Raw genomic sequence first — 19659 nt, 5'->3', positions numbered from 1 at the left:
GACAACAAAAAGTGTACCAAAAAGCAACAACTAATACCGATTAAGTTGTCCTACACAAAAAGTAGGTTTTAAAAAATATTCTGATAAACCCCTCACACTCAGCAGGAAACCGGTACCTCTTTTGAATGAGGAAACAGCCTTCCATAAAGGCCTTGGGCATATCCCAGAAATGTTAAGCAAGACTTTTGAGTGCATCTGAAAAGAATTCTCAGCCAGTCTCTCTAGTCAACAGGAACACTGGGTTGTCAAGGGAAACAAGCTCTTGGAATCAAACAGTTCCAACTACACCCAACTTTCAGAGTGACAGACATCACCTGAGCTAATGGTGCCACAGACAGCGAAAGTGCAAGTTAGGAGGCTTCCAGTGACATTATTACCATTTACTCTGCACTTAATCCCCTAGCCATCATTCTGTTAATTTTCTTGTTACATTTGCCGAATTGGCTCCTCTAACTTGCACACACATGACTCTAGAAGCATTAATTATCCAATAAAAAAAAATCCAAGTCAATGCCAGCTACCTTTAAAAAACACCTTGGTAAGAAAGAAAGTTCATCTTTAGATTAAAACATTCCAACCAAAATTAAAGGAGACCCCAGGATTTTTTTTACATAGTAAATAAAAAAATGTGAGCTTTCAAAGAAAATCAAGCCATTTTATACATCAGTGAAAATGGATGTTCTATTACCAATTCTTCTACTAACATCTGAAGGTTTTAAAAGACCAAAATAATATAATGCCTTATATTAAATTCTTAAAACCCAGGAGAACAAATCTCTTTTACGGGGTGACAAAATATTTTTCATCTTTGTGTTACAGGTATTATAAATGTATCTGCTGCTTTCCTTGTGTTATTATGGAATTGTACTAAATCGTGTGACCAAATGAATGAAATTCATCAACTGCTATTAATGAAATAAAAGGTTGAACTTATTTCATTAGAATAGAGGGTACAAATCAGTATGTGTAGCTGAATATCCTTCTGTTCTCTGAGAACCCCAGCACTGAATAAGCCCTCTACTGACTAATTTCTACCACCGCCAGCATGCAAATTGCTCCATCGTATTTATGTCTGTAGCCAGAATATTTGTGGCATTTGTATCTAGACTTCAAAACAATCCATTGTTCATAAATCTAGGACACAGCCACAGATTTCTCACAACATCCCATATGAACATTCATCTCCAAATTGTGTTTTTACAACACATGAAATGTAAAATGTTATGAAAAATAGGAGTAACTGATAAATAGAAGCTTCTCCCTACTAAAGCCATTGAGTAAACTCATTACACATACACTGCTTCCTTTATTTCTAGGAGTTATAGAATATTTGAGTTACAGCAGAAATGAAAAAAGCCTGATTTTAGTAGTCATGTGTTAGTAATTCCCTACTCACAACCACCCTAATTTGTCAATTTCCCTAAGATTTATAAAAATCCAGTTTACTTTCCAGTAGAAAAGTAATTATTAAGAAGCAATTAAAATAATACTTTAATGCTCGCTGGCATTATGGGCATTTCCAAGAGTTTGCAAAAACACAGATCTTTCCAATCATCACTAATTAACAAAATTTCCTCTGTAAAATCAGAGGGATTTCTTTCAAAATACAAAAATGTTCCCGGTGTGTCTATGAAGTTTCTGGAGCAGTTCCCAGAGAGGCACAAGACACCATGGCAGGTCAACAGGAATAAGCTTCAAACTGCTGGGAGGCTGCCCATCCAAAAGTGACATTATCGTTCCATAACAAAGAGGAGCTTAAATATTTCCTCTGTTCTAGAAAGGTTTGATGGTAATCCTCCAATTCTCCAGGGCTTCATTAGCATCAGCAGGGAGTCCCAGACACTCTGCCCCCAACCCTCAGGGCAGCCTCTTGGCTGACAGCTGAGCTCCAAGAGCTGGCCGCTAGAACCTGGTGCTGTGCTCACTAGCTGTGTGACATTGGGCAAGTTCCCTCATCTCTCTTGGAATGCAGTTTTGCATCTGTGAAATGTGGACAATAATGACATCTTCCTCACTGGGATGCTGGGTGGAATTAAATTAGACCACCATTTCTTAAGCTCTCTGCAAAAAGCCTGGCATATAGGCAGTGAAATGTAAAAGGTTACAACTGCCATGTGGCAATTGCCATGTGGCATTGGGGGTGGGAGAGGTAAAATTTATCTCAATATATTCACCAGCTCTATGGGTGCTTGCCCATTTATTCTAGAAGGAGAGAGACATAAGACACTCTCAAGAGGTTGAAGCACAGGGTAGTCTTATTAGTGGCCAACAACTGACCAGCTAAAACCAGCAAAGAGGTTTAAACAGAGCTATCTGGGTACCTTCATTTGGCAGAATCAAGGCTTATCCTAAAAAGAGAGGGGACAGAAAATTCTCATCACTGGCTTCTAGTCTTCCTTTACTGTAACTCAGCATAGCCCAGACAAACAAGTCCTTTCTCATTCCACAATACTGGGCAATGACTTGTAGAAAGTAGAAAAGTTTCTCTTCAAAGCTCGTCTTAGTTTAAAAATAAAATAGGCACTAGGAATAATAGCTTCTTACTCTAAAGCCTCCTATCAACTGCTGGTTCTTACACTTTAGCCCAGTTAGTTGCTTTGGCTTACTCAGGCATGTCTAGACAGGCCGAGGCAAATCTTAGCTTATAGCTTATGCCCCTTCCTTATTTGGAAATGTTATTGCTTCTTTAAATCTTTCATAAGCAACTTCCTCTTTTCCTTTGTTCTCCCTTGCCTTTACCTATTTAAGAAAGTTTTCAGCTGTTAGCCAATCGGGTATTAGTTTAGACTGTGAGGTCCGGCTCCAGCCAATGGAGACGGGACACAGTAGCAGGGACAAGCTGCATAAGGGATAAAAATTGCCTCCCTCCTTTATTCAAGCATGTTCCCGCCATTGTTCCATCTGCGATGAGCACCCTTTCTCCAGAAAGTAAAAATGGCCTTGCTGAGAGAATTAATTTATGTTTGAGTGCTATTTCTTTGTGGTACCAGGGAATGAGCATTTCTAACAGACTACTTCTCACATGACCAAGCAGTTCTTATCATGACATGGAACTGGATTTTAATTTGATGGGCTGCTCACCTTCTCTTTCTCTCAGGCCACCCACTGTCTTCAGGGTTAGAAAAACAAAGATGAAAACCCATTTGGTTCATCTTTGAGAGAGCAGTCAAATAAGGAATGAAATCATGGTACTTACAAACATGAGGCGGGTAGGTATGTTATCTGATTGCACCAAAGGATTTTTATAGAGCCAGATCTCTTCTGGCTGGATGACTCTCTGGAACGGATCCAAAAACTCTGTAAAACTGAAACATAAAAAGAAAAGTACATGAAGGTTGAGTGTTCTGTTGCTGCGGGAAGTTCCCAAGGAGGCCCCCCTTCTATGCACCCTCAGGGTGGGAATCCAGCCTGCTGGGGAAGGGGAAAGAGACAGGCCCTGCTGTCAGTTCTCAGCTGGTTCAAAGGCTTGGGAAGGACTGAAAGAATCACTGAGACTTTGCAGACTCTTCCATCACTACCTGCCAGAAGGACCAATTCCATGCATAAGGGAGTAGCTTTGTGTGTACAAAGACTCCAAGGACTTGCGGTTCCAAAGTAAACTGGAAACTGAAGTCAGAATAGGGCAAGGCCAGGGCAGCAGCATGGTCTCTTGAAAACAAAATGGGTTTGAGGTGGAACATAAGGGAGGGAGTAACTGGCACAGCTGCCAATGTGCTGTCTTCATCGGTTGGTCAATGAAAAGCAGTCACTGCCAAGAGAAAAACTGGGGGGAAGAAAGGGGCAGAGATGCAGGGGTTTGCTTTTTCAGATCTCAGCCATCAGGCCACCTCCCAGCTCTCCAGCCAATCTTTACCTGAGGAACTAAGTTCAGCACCACTTCAGATGCAGTTGGAGAGGGCAAAAGAAGCCAAGTCATTTGGGGCTGTGAGTGCCAGGCTAGAGGACTTTGATTTTGAGCCAAGGAGAGGTTTGGCAGAGGAGCATGGAGTGAGAATTCCAATTCAAAATGGCGGCCCTGGCCATGGTGAGGATGGGACTCAGAGGAGAGAAGAGAAGGCAAAGTGGGAGGTGCTGGGGTTGCGGCAGCTGTCCCTACAAGAGAGACTAGCAGATTGGAGAGGAAATGGATGGCATGGAGAACCTGTGGGCAGGAGTGGCTGAAGCTGATTCCTAGGCTTCTGGTTTGGGCTTCTGGGAAAAGGAGTTCCATGATCCAAGATGAGGAGCGCAGGGGAGCGGGAGAGGAGGAGAAAGCTGAGCTTCTCCTAGGAAACCCTCTAAGGTGGCCAGCAGTCTTGGTTTGTCCATAACTTTTCCAGTTTTAGCACCAAAAGTCCTATATCCCAGGAAACCCCTCAGTCTTGAGCAAACCAGAACAGTTGGTCACCCTAAAGCCGTCCCAGTCTCCAGACAGAATCGGGAGTCCCACAGCCCCGCTTTCTATCCCAGATTTGGGACGTTGTATGAGCATGTGCTGTTTGCAGCTTCAGCTCCCCTGTGAGGGTGTGAGGGCAGGAGCCACTCCAGGGCTGTCACTGTAGAGTGTCACTCTGGAGGGCAGGAGCCACTCCAGAGCCCAGTAGCACTGCCGGGCCACTGTAGGCACTCAGAGACCACAGAAGTTAACATCTATTTGGGACTTTGAACAGGTGACACTGAAACTATTCTCACTTTGATCAGCCTGACTCTCAATTCTATTGCATATCTAAGAGACCTAAAATCCACCCATCTGCTGTGTCTCTCTCCCTGTCTCTCCCTCCCTCCTTCTCTTCCCCCTTCTCTCCCTGCCTCCCCTAACTCTGAGGTTTTAAGTCCTAAAAGTCTGTGTATTTATGTAATTTCAAAAAGCAGTGGTACCCATGACTGTTCTGCTCAGCACTGGGCCCCCAGCACCTCTGCCTGGTACACAGGCATCGCTTGTAGCTATTTGCCAGATGACTGAATGGACTCCTGCAGTGCCATCATCACAGAACCCAGTCAACCCTTCACCAGCCCTAAATCTGGAGCACTTCTATTACAGAATCCCTACTGCATCCCCTCACTGGGGTGCAAGTCACTTCTGCTATCAGCCCTCCAAAATTCCTCTAGAGCAGCATGGAGGAGCACCCTCTCTGGGCATCAGCTCTCTGCCCTGGTCTCTGCCCCAGCTGCTCTCTGCCCCTCTGCTCTCTGCCCCAGCTCACCAACTGAGCTGCTCCATGCTGTGGAGCAAGCTGCTTCCCCACCCAGGGCCTCTGCAATGGGGGAGGCTGAAGTAAATCAGAGACTTCAATTTGAGAAGGGTCAGAACCTTCTAGAAAACACCCTACCACAGACCTAAGACTCCAAGTGAACATTGTCTGGTAATGTGGATTTTAAAACACTCCCCTAGGTGGCCCTGATGGGCCAGGAGTCCCCAGCATTGAACTAAATGATACCTAAGGGTCCCAAACCCTTGGATCCAAGGACAGGACATCCTGTAATTTAACTCTTCTCATTAACAACTCTTCCAGCCACTGCAGGACAGGCTCTAGAGTCAGGTCCAGCAGCGTTCAAATCCAAGCTCTGGCTATGTGGCACATAATGAGTCATTTAACATTTTCTGAGCCTCAGTTTCTTCATATCTAAAATAGACACACCTTACAGAGTTGGAATGAAAGTTAAACAATGAAATATATATGTAGGGCCTGACAGAAGAGAAACAAAAACTAGAATTGTATTACTATTATCATTTTACTCTAGCCTAAAGCTGCATATTTTTACTAGACAGTTTTCGGGCTTTGTTTGATTTTGTGACAACCTACTCCCTGCTCCCAAGTGTTTTTAAGACATGAAATGAAATGAAATAAATTTTGCTTGAAGGATGTTTTTAAGAATATGTAGTGTATCTCTGATAACTAAAGCTTCAGAATACTCCAGTTTCTGTAGCTACGTAACAAATTACTTCAAAACATTTTATTTTGCTCGTGAATTTGTGGATCAGGAAATTGAGAGGGGCTCATCGCCTAGGTAGTTCCCACTTAGAATCTCTCATGTGGGCACAGTCAATGGCTGTCCACTGACCAGGCTGTTAGCTGGAACCCTGGCAGGAGCTGGAACCCCTGCTATTATTTTTCTTATAACAGGACACAGTCTCTCCCCTCTTACCTCAACTTCCTATTCTGGGGGTGGGGGGAATCAGTGATACTGGAGATGACTAGTTGCTGTGTTATGGATTTGAGTTGCATTTGGCTATAAAACAATCTTGTTGGGAAAAGTGTGGGGGAGAGAACCTCTTCCCACACACACATTGAGACAGATCCTAACTGGTCAATGATCTTGTTTGTAAGAAAGAGATTCGGTTGGTTGAGTGCCCAAAGAGAAAGGTGGATTGCCTTCGGATTATACCAGCTTAGCTAGCATTGCTAACCAACTGTTGCAAGCTCTGAAAATAAAGGGTCTGGAACCCCACCCCCAGAAAAACCCTTCCTCTCCAGCACTGTGGGCTCAGGGTGGTCAGAATTATTCATAGCCACTGGCTTCCCCCACAGCAGGTATCCCAGAACAAGGCAGAAGCTCAGTGGCTTTTTCCAACCTAGTCTCAGAAGTTGTGGGGTGTCATCTCCAGTTAGAAGTGAGTCCTAAGCTCAGTCTAGATTCCAGGGAGGGGAAATGACTCCACCCATTGACTGGGTAGTGGCAAGTTCTTACTATAGAAAAGCAGGTGGATGAGGGATATGGCTGCAGCCACCTCTGAAATATATTCTGCCACCCACAGGATGCGATTGACACTGTGATGGCCACACACCCCCACTCTGTGAGACCCCAGAACCTTGACTCCTATTTCTTCTCACACAACCGGCCATAGGGCAATGGGACCAGGTACACCACAGAGCACCTTCCTTCCTCGTCTTGTTTGTCTTTCAGGTTTTATTATCCTTGTGGCAATTTTTCTAAAGCCTGGTGCACCCAGGCTTTTGCACAATCCCTCACTCTACCCTGAGTAGCTGCAGCCAGAACACATCTATCAAGCAAATTATATCCTCTGGGAGTAGCAGTACTAAGAAAGATCGATGTCCCTTCTCCAGCCATGCTCCAGCCACTGGCGTCTGTCTCAAAGCACGCAGACAGTGGAGCTAATATGCAGAGGACCAAGGTCTTAATAAAGCTTAAGGATCTTAACAGGGACAGAGGTGGGCACATAGTGGAATGGAAAGTCCTGGAGACATTAAAGGTGTTCCCAAGAGAGGACATGCCCAGGCCTGGAAACATCCTTCCACAAGCTCTTTGGAAGTGGTTTGGAATCCAAGAAATGGGAACCCTGCTTCTAGGGAAGGTGTGAAGGTGTGGTCTCCAGCAGTGTGTTAGGTCAGCGGTTCCCAAACTTTAATGTGTCCAGGGATCACTTGGGAGTCTTGTGACTGCAGATACAGAGGCAGCAGGTTCAGAAAAGACCTTAGAGCTAGCATTTCCAGCAAGCTTCCTGGGGGGCCCACGCTGCCGATCTGTAGATCAAACCTTGAGTCACAAGGGGCCAGGGCAGCAGCATCATGTGGGATCTTGTTAAAAATGCAGAATCTCCGGCCCCACCCCAGACCTAGTGGATCAGAGTCTGCATTTAACATGATCCCCAGGGGATCTTCTCCATGACTGTGGTAGAAGGTGGGTCACATCCATGTATTACATTGGTGCAAAAGTAACTGTGGTTGTTGCCATTTAAAAAAAAAAAAAAAAAAAAAGCATGGCAAAAACCCCAATTACCTTTGCACCAACCCAATACAATCTGAATCTAAACCCACCTCAGAAAGCCATTAAAATCATCTCAAGCACCACTTGTGTCATGGGGGAGAAAAAAATATAGAAAACAAAATGAAAAGGCACAGCAACCTGAAGCCATTCAGCGTAGAGGACTATAGCCCTGCCAGCCTTAGTAGCTTGCAAGTGTCAGTATATTCCTGGCCAGCACAATGACAGATGTCCTTGAGTCTTTCAAGAAAAGGCTAAAGAAATTGCAGCAACTCTTTAACCACTAGAAGGTGGGTAAAACCATTTAGTTTACTTTTACTTCCAATAAAAACAGAACGGCTAAAAACATCTTAATGTCCAGAAGGCTCAGACAGATCCAAGGATGCAGAGTACCTTTGGGGATGAGGGTCAGGCCTGTTGTTCTCACTGTGATGGCCTTTCCCCATCTCTGCAAAGCCTTCATTAAGAATAGAAGAGATTTTGGGAGGCCAAGGCAGGTGGATCACATGAGGCAAGGAGTTTGAGACCAGCCTGGCCAACATGGCGAAACCCCTTCTGTACTAAAAACAAAAAAATAGCTGGGTGTGGTGGTGCGTGCCTGCAATCCCAGCTACTTGGAAGACTGAGGTACAAGAATTGCTTGAACCCAGGAGGTGGAGGTTGCAGTGAGCTGAGATCATACCACTGCACTCCAGCCTGGGTGACAGAGTGAGACTCCATCTCAAAAAAAAAAAGAAAAAAAAAAAAGAATAGAAGAGCTGGTGTGTCTATGTACATAACTCAGGGCCCTCTGTACTGAAATCATGTGGATAATCCCACTAGTTATCCATTGTATCATTGCATCTCACAATTTATTTAAGAGTAGAGTAAGACTCCTAAAACTTCATTAGGTTTGATGACCAAAAATAAACAGCCTTACATGAGTAGGAGGCATGGAACTGTAACAGATTACAAGGTATCATTTATGAATCATTTCAAAGGAAAAATGCTATTTAATGAGACTGTATAGGTGTGAATGCAATATTTTCTTCATTGTTATCAATAAACTCTAATTCAGCAGCAGTGCCAGTCTCACCTCAAAATCATGGACTTCCCCCATTACAAGCATTCATGAATTGTTAACTATTGTCAACATCATTTCACTTAATAGGGATTCAAACTAAAAATAAAATGTCTAGACTTCATAGGTCAAATGTTACTACATTGAAAAGCAAAGTTACTACTAAAGTAAACATATTATTTTCTTTAATGATAATTTTAACTGCCCAAAGTCAGATAAATTGTTGTTGGATTTTAATCCAAGACATACTACTATTTCTTTGCTGTTTAAATTGGACAGTTATCTTTTTTTTTTTCTTTTTTGAGACAGAGTCTCGCTCTGTCACCCAGGCTGGAGTGCAGTGGTGCGATCTCTGCTCACTGCAAGCTCCGCCTCCCAGGTTCACGCCATTCTCCTGCCTCAGCCTCCCGAGTAGCTGAGACTACAGGCGCCGGCCACCACGCCCGGCTAATTTTTTGTATTTTTGGTAGAGACGGGGTTTCACCATGTTAGCCAGGATGGTCTCGATCTCCTGACCTCGTGATCCGCCTGCCTCAGCCTCCCAAAGTGCTGGGATTACAGGTGTGAGCCGCCGCGCCTGGCCGGACAGTTATCTTGATCTATTTGTAACTTAATTTCTCCTGGGCAAAGTGGGGGAAGTTATTTATATTTTCTCCTTAATTTTCTCATGATATAGTTTGAAGACCTTAAAACACATTCACTCAGCACCATAAGACAGGGCAAGAAAAAAAATTCATGAAGAAAATTCAAAGATGTAATTCTAACTTTATGCCAAGCAATTTTCTCTTTAGTTTGTGCATTGTTCATGCGTGGTTCAGATGTTTAAATCTTCCTTAGATAAAGCTTATAATTATATATACATACACACAAAATGCACACACACACCCCACACACATAAACACACACTTGTGTGTGCACACACATACACACTGCCTGAAATTAAGTGAGTGGAAGGCAAGCAAAAGGTTGTAATTATTTAAGATGCAGGGATAATCCACTAAAATTAACCAAAATGGAAAAGAGGTAAAGGAGGATCTGATATTGACTAAGAATGAAAAGCAGGAAGAAAACTAAAGTTGGAGTGATCTGAAAGCAAAATATTACAGAAAACCACACACCCTTCCCCTTTAGGCAAACCGTGGCTGCCAGTGGCTCTTTCACTGCTAAATCACAAAAGCACCACCGACTACCTTTTTTTGGTCACCTGAATCTTCACCTACAAGCAGCAGATGCAATTCCAGAGGCACACGTGGCATCACTGGGGGCTCTCCAGGCCTTTAACTGCCTTGGCAACAAATTAAAATATGGTCCTGCCCCCTAGGAGGATCCCCAGACTAGGGCTAGATGGGGCAGCATCTAGACTCATGACAGATAAAAACTACACTCACATATGCTCACCTGCACAAACACACACACACACACACACTCACACATTCTCTCTCTCTCTCGCTATTCCTTTCTCTCTCTCTCTCTCACTCCCATGCTCTTGTTGGTTAATTCTGTTTCCATAGCTCAACATGACTTAAAGACCCCAGGATATGTGTCTTGTTACATAGAAAGGACACAGGAGGGGACAGAGAGTGGACTATCATCTTTGCCAAATTTTTCTTCATTCAACAAATATTTACTGAGTGTCCATGATGTGCCAGGTACTGTCCTATAACACTGGTGAATACAAATATGGTCCCAACTCTTATGGAGATTACAGATTGTATAATCTGGGTCACAACAGATCATGGAATTGGGTGTTGAGGTTTTTGCTTGTACGCATCAGAACACATGAGCTTGCCACTGCACTCTGCTTTAAGAAGATGTCTAGATTGGAGTGCCCCAGTAGTTGGTCTCATGAAATAGCCTCCCACCCAGAGCCACCTGTGAGGACCCTGGTCCTCTAGGGATGTTCCAAGGTATGTATCTATCACAGTCCATATGCCAAATGTGGCAACAGGTGCAGCCCAAAGTTGGGAATCCAAAGGAATGGCTGATATTGACATCACACCAGCAGAAACAGCAAGTCCATGACAAGGGACAGTGATGCCACTCTCCCCCTGGCTCTCTTCTAATTCAAAGTCAAGTGCCCAAAGCCCCAGAGGATCCCTATAAGCTTCTAAAAGATTTCATGGATTTGCCAATGCCCTTAGCCCATGTGCCTGGATGACAGGCCTTTTTCAAGATAGGTTAAGACTCCAGGGGGCTTTAAAGTCAAGTACTAGGATGACAGACTTCATCACCCTTTTTCCCAACTATAAATAACAAAAGATTATACTGAAATATAAACCAAATCAGATCATTAGACTTAGTCCAAATCCCTGCTTTGGTGTTTGCTGGCAGGGTGGCTTGAAAAACGTCACTTGACCTCTCTGAGGCTACATATCTTCCTCCTGTCCCCCAGGACGCTGCCTTACCTTCCAAGGCCATTGTGAATATTCTGTTCAGTAATAAGTTAGGGTCCAGCATAGCACCTGGGGCACTGAAGTCCTCCATAAACAGTGGCTGTTTATCTTACAAATATGAATATGCTGGGTCTGAGAAGGCTGCCCCACCTTCTTTAAGCTCCACCCGAGGGTAGTGAGGTTGTGTGTTGGGAAAAGGGAGCAGATAGAAGAATGGCAACAAAACTCTGCATCATTTGGTCATTCTGTGAACAAACCATGGCCCAGAAAGTCACTTTCAACCCCTGAGATCTGAAGAAAAAAAATAATAACACTTGAAGACACATGATAAACAAAAAACCTTTTCCAGGTGAGAGCCGAAAGGAAAGCATATTTCCTCATTGCACTATTGATTTTTCCTCCCTAGTCAGCCTCTCTCGGGCAATGGGGAAAAGCTCTTATAAACAGGCATCCGATGTGGTCAGCAGAAAAGGCAGGCCACTCCACTCTTGGCAGGAAGGAGGCCTATCAGATTATTCATTAGTCCTGGGAACAAGGGGTGGGTGTGGTTATAGGGAGAACATGTTGATGGATTATCTCTGTAAGCCTGTGGGCCAGCAAACTGCCCTCAGACAGGTCTTTACTCTGAATTGGAGTAGTTGGCTATCCCCCAAAACAAAGCTAACAATTAGAATAATAATCATAGTTAGTTATGATATTGCAGACATCTTATGCCAAGCCCTTCACTTGCTGCTTTCCAACAGGACTTCACCCTCATAAGAACCCTATGAGGCAGGAATTACCATTATTCCTATTTTAGAAACGAGTGCACTGAAGCTACAAGATGTCAGATGTCTTGCCTAAGTCTATACGGCACGGAGTGCACTATTCCTCCGTACATGCACTGGACTTTTAAGGAAGTCAAGCAACACAGCCATACACAATACACACATACAACACACACATACATGCTTTCCCCACCAGCTCAATGGCATCTGCAATTATTTTAATAAGACACAGATTTTTCCCCAATTAGAGATATAGAGATATGACCTTACTTGGGAAATGCAACATGTCAATCTCCAGTCTCACTCAGTGTGGACAATTGAGATTAGATTTTTGCAGAGCGAAGTTTGATGTTTGTTGGAAAGAGGGGAAAGAAAGAATGCACAGGGAAGGAGGTGGAAAAAGAAATGAAGACCCCAAGAAGTTGCTCCTACCAACTCTCTTGTACCTATCATCCAAAGAGGGGCTTCCTTTGCAGCAGCTGATTTAATCAAATAATCCACCCCTCACCTGGATAAGGAAGAATGGCATGTAGAGACCAGGCCAGGACTGGACCAGGAACAGCTCCTGGAATTACCACCCCCTCTTGGGGATGGTTCTTCTTGCTCTGTGATAAGCCTCCCAACTCAGATGCAAAGACTGAGGCTTAGCAAGCATAAATGCCCAACCAAGGCAGAGCCAGGATTCATGTCCTCGTGCCCTCACTCTAAATCTCATGCCCTTTTCAACTGTGGGGGCACAGATTCTGCAGGCAGCACTCCTGGGTTGGATTTTTATTCTTTCCTTACCAGCCACGTGACCTTGGGCAAGGTGCTTGACTTGTCAGGCCTCAGTTGCCTCATCTCTGAAGTGACGCTGATAAAAGCGCCTACCTCAGAGGGTTGGTGTAAGGATTAAATGAATTAATTCATATGAAGTGCTTACGAGGATGAGTACACATAGTGAATGAATAATAAGGGTGTTAAATTTGAGCAGTGTAAAGTCTAAAATTGAGGCCCAATGTTATGTCTTGTTTTGACATCTGAAACCAAAATGAATTCAAATGTCCTAACCACAAGTTCCCCTCCCTACTCTGCTTTCACAAATAAGGTCCTGTAGCCAAACAACATTTCTTATTGATGTGACCAGGCACAGTTTCTGCTTATCTCGGAATAGTGAGTCTCAGCTTCCTGCTAGCTCGTGGAATTATTCAATAAGTCAATTACATCCTCCTGCCACTACCAGGGAGCACCCCACCCTCCTGATACACTACAAAGCCTGCCTCCCATTATCCCTGGCTGTTCACTCTGTTCCTTGTGTCCCTGCATGGCGTGCAGTGTACTCCTCCCCTGGGCTGTGAGTATATGTGGGGAATAAGCTGCCGTTGATCTCATCTGCCCAGTGTTGAGTGTCATGTCATCCATCTATCCAGCTCCCAGGGCATGGAAGGCAGCGGGACTGGCAGAGAGAGGACCAGAATAGGCCGTGCGGGTAAAGCAAAGCTCCCAATGCAAAGCCTCTGCCTGCTCATGCCGACTCTTCTTCAGCTTTTAGAAAAATGACCCTAACTTGCATTCTTTACCTGTGGCCCCTGACACTGGAACCACAGACCCTTTCTCCTGTGCCCTCAACACAAGGAGACAGGACGGCCATGGCATCCCACTGAGCATTCTTCCCAAACATGCATACTCCGGATCTCATCAAACCATTAGACCCAACAGGGGAAGAGGAACAAGTCAAACACCCTCAATGAACAATTAGGTGAACCCACGAATAAAGTTAGAATAAAGCTAAATGTTCCAGATTATAAGAGCCTGAAGAGACAAAACAATCAAAAATGAAACATATGTGCTCTGACTAGGTCTTGGGTCAAAACAGACCAAAAGCTATTAAAAAGAAACACTGAGGATGATTGGGGAAATTGTGGGATTAGAGAATGAATTAGATTTTAGGTGATAGTAAGGAAGTATACTAATTTTCTTCAGTGCAGTAATGACATGGATATGTAGAAGAATGCCCTCTTTGTAGGAGAAGCAGCTGAAACATTTAGGGGGGTTTAGGAACCTCAGGTATCAGTAAGTTACTTTCAGGTAGTTCAGAAAAATGCATATATGATCAATAAACAGAGATATCCAACCAATATGATTACATGTTAACAACTGCTATATCTAGGTAGAGTATATAGGGGATCATTCTACTCTTTCAACCTTTCTAAATATTTGGAATTTTTCAGGATAAAATGTTGGCATAGAAAGGTCCAGAAGCAGGACCTCAAAAGTGGGGAAATAGCAAGGAAGATAGTGTTGCTCTGAAAGTACAATGGCTGGCAGCCAGAGCTGTGGAGTTGAAACCCCTACATCCTGCCCTTGCCTCTTACTCATGGTGTGATATGGGCAAGGCATATGTCCCCTCTGAGCCCTCTTCTGTAAATGGAGATAACTGCCACTATCTCAGCAGCTGTGGGGAGGAATAAACAGTGAGGTAATGCAGAATGGACGTAAAGAGCCAGGCTGTTCTGTGCTTCCCTTCCTGCAGGAGTTGTCTTCAGCAGCAACAGGATATTCAAAACCACTTCTGCCTCATAATAAAAATAGCAAAACACATTCAAACATGCCTGCTATGGGGCATGGTGTAAACGTAAGCATATTTGGCAGCAACACAATGTGCAGAAACCACATGCATCACCCCAGAAGTCCAAATGTTTAGTGCAACTATTTTCAAACCTTTCTACAGAGGGTGCCTTTCCTTTGGGAGTAAACAACAGAAGACTGAAAATATTTTCATTGTCTGAACACAAACAGAAAATCCTGGTCTACGTAAACCTGGGTGCAGCAGCTGACAGAGCAGGATCCAGTCGAGGCCTCATAAACTGGGTCAAGCAGTTAAGTTGCCCTGCTCATCTATAAAATGGGCAGAGCACTCTGTTAGGAGGTGGTGAAGATTTGAGATAATTGTCAAGATCTCAAAAGAGGCACTCAGCAACTGGCATTAATAGTAGTACTAATTACCAAAGAATTCTAAATGAAAAACAAATTATTTCCAAAAACTTGTATACCAAATATGTGTGGACCTTATTTGGATCCTGACTCAAAGAAATTATTATTAATTTCATCAGGTATTACAATAGTAATGGGAGATCACTTGGGTTTTTTTGTTTGCTTGTATGTTTGTTGTTGGGTTTTGTTGTTGTTGGGTTTTGTTGTTGTTGTTCTTACAGATTAAAATTCCATATCAAAGTATTTACAGACATGATGCCATATCTAGGATCTGCTTTAAAAGACTTCACCAAAAAAGGGAGAGAGGGAAGCAGATGAAATAAAAGTGCTAATAATTGGTGGAGGGTATTTAAAAATTTTCACATCAAAAAGTTCTGTAAAACAACTTTGCCCATTGGCCATTGAGATGCTACAAAATTAGGTGTTTTACCAACTAAAGAAACAGCCTATTATTGGGAAATATTTAGCTTCATCTAGATTTCAGTGAAGACAATGGGAAGAATAATGAGAAAAATTAGAAAGTAAAAGGAAGGGCAGGATAAGAAATATCAGAAAGAGAAAGAAAGAGAACTGGAAAGAGGTTGGGTCAATCACAAAATGAGTCACCTTCAAAATGCTCAGGTTAAAGGTGCTGGTGCCCTGGAGCCTGGGGCACTGAGGAGCCCTCTCCCTGGCTCGGATGTGGCCCTGAATGCCTCCAAAAGCAGCTGCTTAATAACTTTGAGTGATGAGGTACTGGCGAAAGTGAACATCACAGTGGCAGGTGACTTGGGGCAGAACAAGGCCAGTAAGCTTGTGACCCAGGGAAATCTGCAGAATTCACCTCCTACTGGCTTCCTGGGCAACCCAGAGCTCAGATCCACCTTAGCACAAGCCAGGTCCCCTCACCCAGCAGGGCCAGCAGCCCAGAGACCTCCAGAACTCGGCTCCTGTCTTGGCCAAATAAATTTCCCAATGGGAAAGCAGTCTGGGACAGTCTGTATACCCCGCATCAGGACACAGCAAGACTCTAGGACATAACCCTGAGCAGAGATAGGGGCTCGAGGACAGGAAAGAATGCTACTCATCACTCAGGGGAAAACACAGTGAAAAACAACTTAGTTTGAAGGTGCTTTTGAGCTGCCATTTTCATTAAAACACAATATACAGAGAACGCGTTTTCCTAAATAGGGGACTGTGAGGTGTCTTTGAGATTTTCCTTCCTTGTAATGTCATCTGAGTTCCCCTGGCTCCAGTGAGCAGCAGCACAGGTGGCATCAGGCCTTTCTGCTGCTCCCTCGAGATCTCACCCCAGTCCTTGGCAGAAATCAGCACAGTCCTGACCTGACACCCATGACCATTTCTCTGACCTACTGTTCCCCCATGGAGGAACAAGGCTGTGTTCTAGAATGGTCTGGCAGGTGAGAGGAATCAGATGTGTAAGATGAAACAGCCACAAATACAGCCCATGATTAGAGGAGAGGCTGAGGGCAGGCATCCAGGACAGGGCTGCAAACATGTGAGCATTCAATGAGGCTCTGGAATGCAGCTTCCCACAGCATGTCTATCTGCTCGGTGGCTGACCTCTGGAGAACTCGGGAGCTTCCTCCCACCCTAAGGAATGGCAGGGGCTGTTTTTTAAGCAGATAAGGAGCCCTCATTTTTGTCCCAAAATTTTTGCTCACAGTGGATATCAATAAATGTTTTCATGGCCACCTGTACTGCAAACTCTGAACTTCTCAATTCAAATGCAAATGGAGGCATCTCACCCACGTGGCCTATAGAACTGGTCTTGACTTTGGACAGCTGGAGACATCCCCAAGGTGGGGTCTCTGTCCCCACCAGCGGCCATCACCTGAGTCAAGGACCAGGAATGGTTGCCTGTTTGGTACAACTGGACTTTATGACTGAGGTTGAGCTGCTCACTTTAAGTCTCCCTAAGAAGAGGAGAGGGAATAACCAGGTCATCATCATCATTACTACTGCAAAGATTCAGTGGCCTCAGGCAGAATGGAGGGGTCACAGCAGAACACCAGCTCCACAAGGTCAGCAGGCATTCTTGTCTGCTTGTGATCTGAGCTGTATCCCCAGCATTTAGAATAGTGCCTGGCATGCAGTAGGTGCTCAATAAATATTTGTTGAATCAATGACTGAACAAATAAATCCATGTCAGCTGTTCCAATGAAGACCCAAGCCTCTGCCACATGGAATCTTTAATCGGAAGCTGGCAGCTGGCAACCTGAACTAATTGCAGCCTGCTGCATATTTGGTTTGAGCTGCTCCACGTTAAAATTTTTTTTTTTAATGTAACTCATGGCCAATATTTTAAAAACAGGAGCTCTTACATTAACATCTGAATTTCTGGCTTCTGATGAAGCATTTGATCTGGCAACCTTGAGTCTGCATCTCCCCATGGCAGCACTCAGTCCAAAAAAACTAAGAAGCAGCTGCCCACTTTGGACAAGGCAAATGCCCACCCCAAGGTCTTCCCCATCCAGACCGCCATACCCATGTGTTGGTGGCCCACTCCTACCGCAGTTGTGCAGTGTGACACTGTGTTCACACCACCTCTCATGGCTGCTCAAACTGGCTGCTAGCTCGTCTGGGGAGTGGCGTGTATTTAACAGTCACCAGGGCCCCTTGGTCCCACTCTCTGAAGTCTGTTCCCCTGTGAACAAATGCATGTCTATTCTCAGGGAGCCTGGACTTTGCTGGGTACTCATTCGCCAAGTGGTTCATTAAGACGAACTGGTCCACAGCATTTGTGTGGTCAATGTGTCCCTGTCCACCACCGCTATCACCACCAATTCTCCAATGAAAGATCAACTTGCAAACCTTGAGTTCTTCATCATCTATCCCAACTGATGGAGCTATATCAGCCCTGCTGCGCTCACTGAGAATTGGATTTCATACATGACAGCTGCCTAAACTGCTCCTTATTCATACAGTAAATGAGACGTCATCTTCAGAGGCACCTGGAGGGACAAAAGGAAGTAGGGAGGGAGGGAAGGATCAGCTGATCAATTTGCTGAGTGCTTCTTACCTGCCAAGAAGCTGCTAGACACTTCTTATATCTTATCTCAAACCTTACAAGTGAAAAGTAGGCACTGTTATCTCCATTTTCCAGAGAGGGAAGCTGAGTCTCAAAGAGGTTTCTTGCCCTGCCCAAAGTCATTCAGCTAACAAGCATCAAAACTGGAACTTAAACTTCTAACCATAATCCTGGGCTATTTCCATTATGACTATTTTTGAAAATGTGGGGCAAGAGCACACTGAGGTGAGGGTGGGACAATGGGTGGGCTGAAGACAACAGCTTGACTCGGTATGTGGTGGGAGGACCCAGAGCCTGCCCAAGTAGTGTGGGATACAAGCTGGAGCTAGTTAGCAGCATGTTGGACTAGAGATCAAAAGAGCTAACTAGCAGTGACTCGACCACTGATTACTTTACAACCGTAGGAGCCTCTTGCCCTTCAATGTTGCTACTTCTTTATTGGTAAAATGGAAATCCATCCACCTACTCTTCTTTCATGCACTTGCAGTATGGCAAGATAGTTAAATGAAAAGCACAAATTCTGAAATACGCTTCCTAGGGTTTGACCTTGGCCAATCACTTTACTTCTGTGTGCCTCAGTTCCCTCATCTGTAAAAGGCTTATTTTAAATGCAATGACTGGCACATAGTAAGCAGGTTTAATAAATGTTAGCTTTCAGTCATCATTCATTCATTCACTCACTCATTCATTCAGCACATATTGACATTCCACCCACATGGCAGAACTGTTTTAAGGCTTCAAATAAGATAATAAATGTGAAAATGCTTTATAAACCACTCAAGGGGGGCTGGCATTGACTCTGGGCTCCTGACACTGCCCTTCTGTTCTTTGATCACTCTCCCTGATCATTCTTTTCCCCAAGCTCCTCTTCCCTCCATCCAGGCCCTTCCTGAATAATGTCACCCCACAAGGCCATCTTGGGACATGGTCCTTCTCCAGTGGGGACCACATCTGCTCCCAGAGAGCCCCTGACTTCTGGAGCCTTTTCTCATCATGGTCTCCATCCCTTAGTTCCCCTGCCCTCCCCTGTCTTGGATTTCCAGGTGCCTCTGGGTTGAGAGCTTTGGGTTTCCTGCTGGCATGGGAAACAGTCAAGGACCAGGTAAAAAGTAGCCACCAACTCTGGAAGCCAGGACATTCACGTTCTATCCTTGGCTTAGCTGCTAAAGCAATCTGAGTAAATCATTTACAGTTCTCTCTCTTTCTGTGTTCCTCATTTTTCTCACTAAGGAACTGGACTGGATGACTTTAGAGTTTTTTTCTGTCCAAATGCTATGAATCTCCCCTCCCAAACAATGGAGAAGCCAAAAGTTTCAGCACCCCTTCTACATTCCAGGTGCTGAATTATACACTTAACATACATTATTTCATTCACACTTACCATGACCTTATGAGGTTATCTTGTCTATTAAAAAACTGATTTAAAGGTCAAGTAATATTGATAAAAGGAAGCTAATAGTAAGCTGAGAAATAAATCAAATGTTGCTTCTCTGACTTAAATGATTTCCCAAAGTCCTTTAACTTGTGATTTTGTAAGTGGCATCAACATGTCTTAAAATGAATCAGTTCTCTGTGCAATTGACAATGTTACCAATCAGAACGATCCCGCTTTAAAATACCAAAGGTTCACCTAAATCACTACACACCACATCAGCGGAAGAGTTGCCTTCCCACCTCAATGTGTAATAGCTTTGTTTAAAAGCGTAACAATAAAACTCCCTGTTCTCACCG

The 19659-nt window shown here is 44.1% G+C and overlaps 1 protein-coding gene across 10 annotated transcripts in view; it reads right to left on the bottom strand.

Moving 5' to 3' along the window:
- Positions 1 to 19659, bottom strand: part of PLPP4 (phospholipid phosphatase 4) — a 343809-nt gene that overhangs the window by 294001 nt on the left and 30149 nt on the right. For all 10 annotated transcript variants that reach the window (XM_055093395.1, XM_055093396.1, XM_055093400.1 and 7 more), the window contains exon 2: positions 3197 to 3305. In XM_055093395.1, coding sequence (XP_054949370.1) covers positions 3197 to 3305 — 109 coding nt within the window. The remainder of the gene's footprint in view (positions 1 to 3196; positions 3306 to 19659) is intronic.

Source organism: Pan paniscus, chromosome 8 (genome assembly GCF_029289425.2).
Source record: "Pan paniscus chromosome 8, NHGRI_mPanPan1-v2.0_pri, whole genome shotgun sequence".
Classification (NCBI taxonomy): Eukaryota; Metazoa; Chordata; class Mammalia; order Primates; family Hominidae; genus Pan; species Pan paniscus.
The sequence above is the reverse complement of the archived record's forward strand: the minus strand, read 5'-3'. Positions and strand labels throughout refer to the sequence as shown.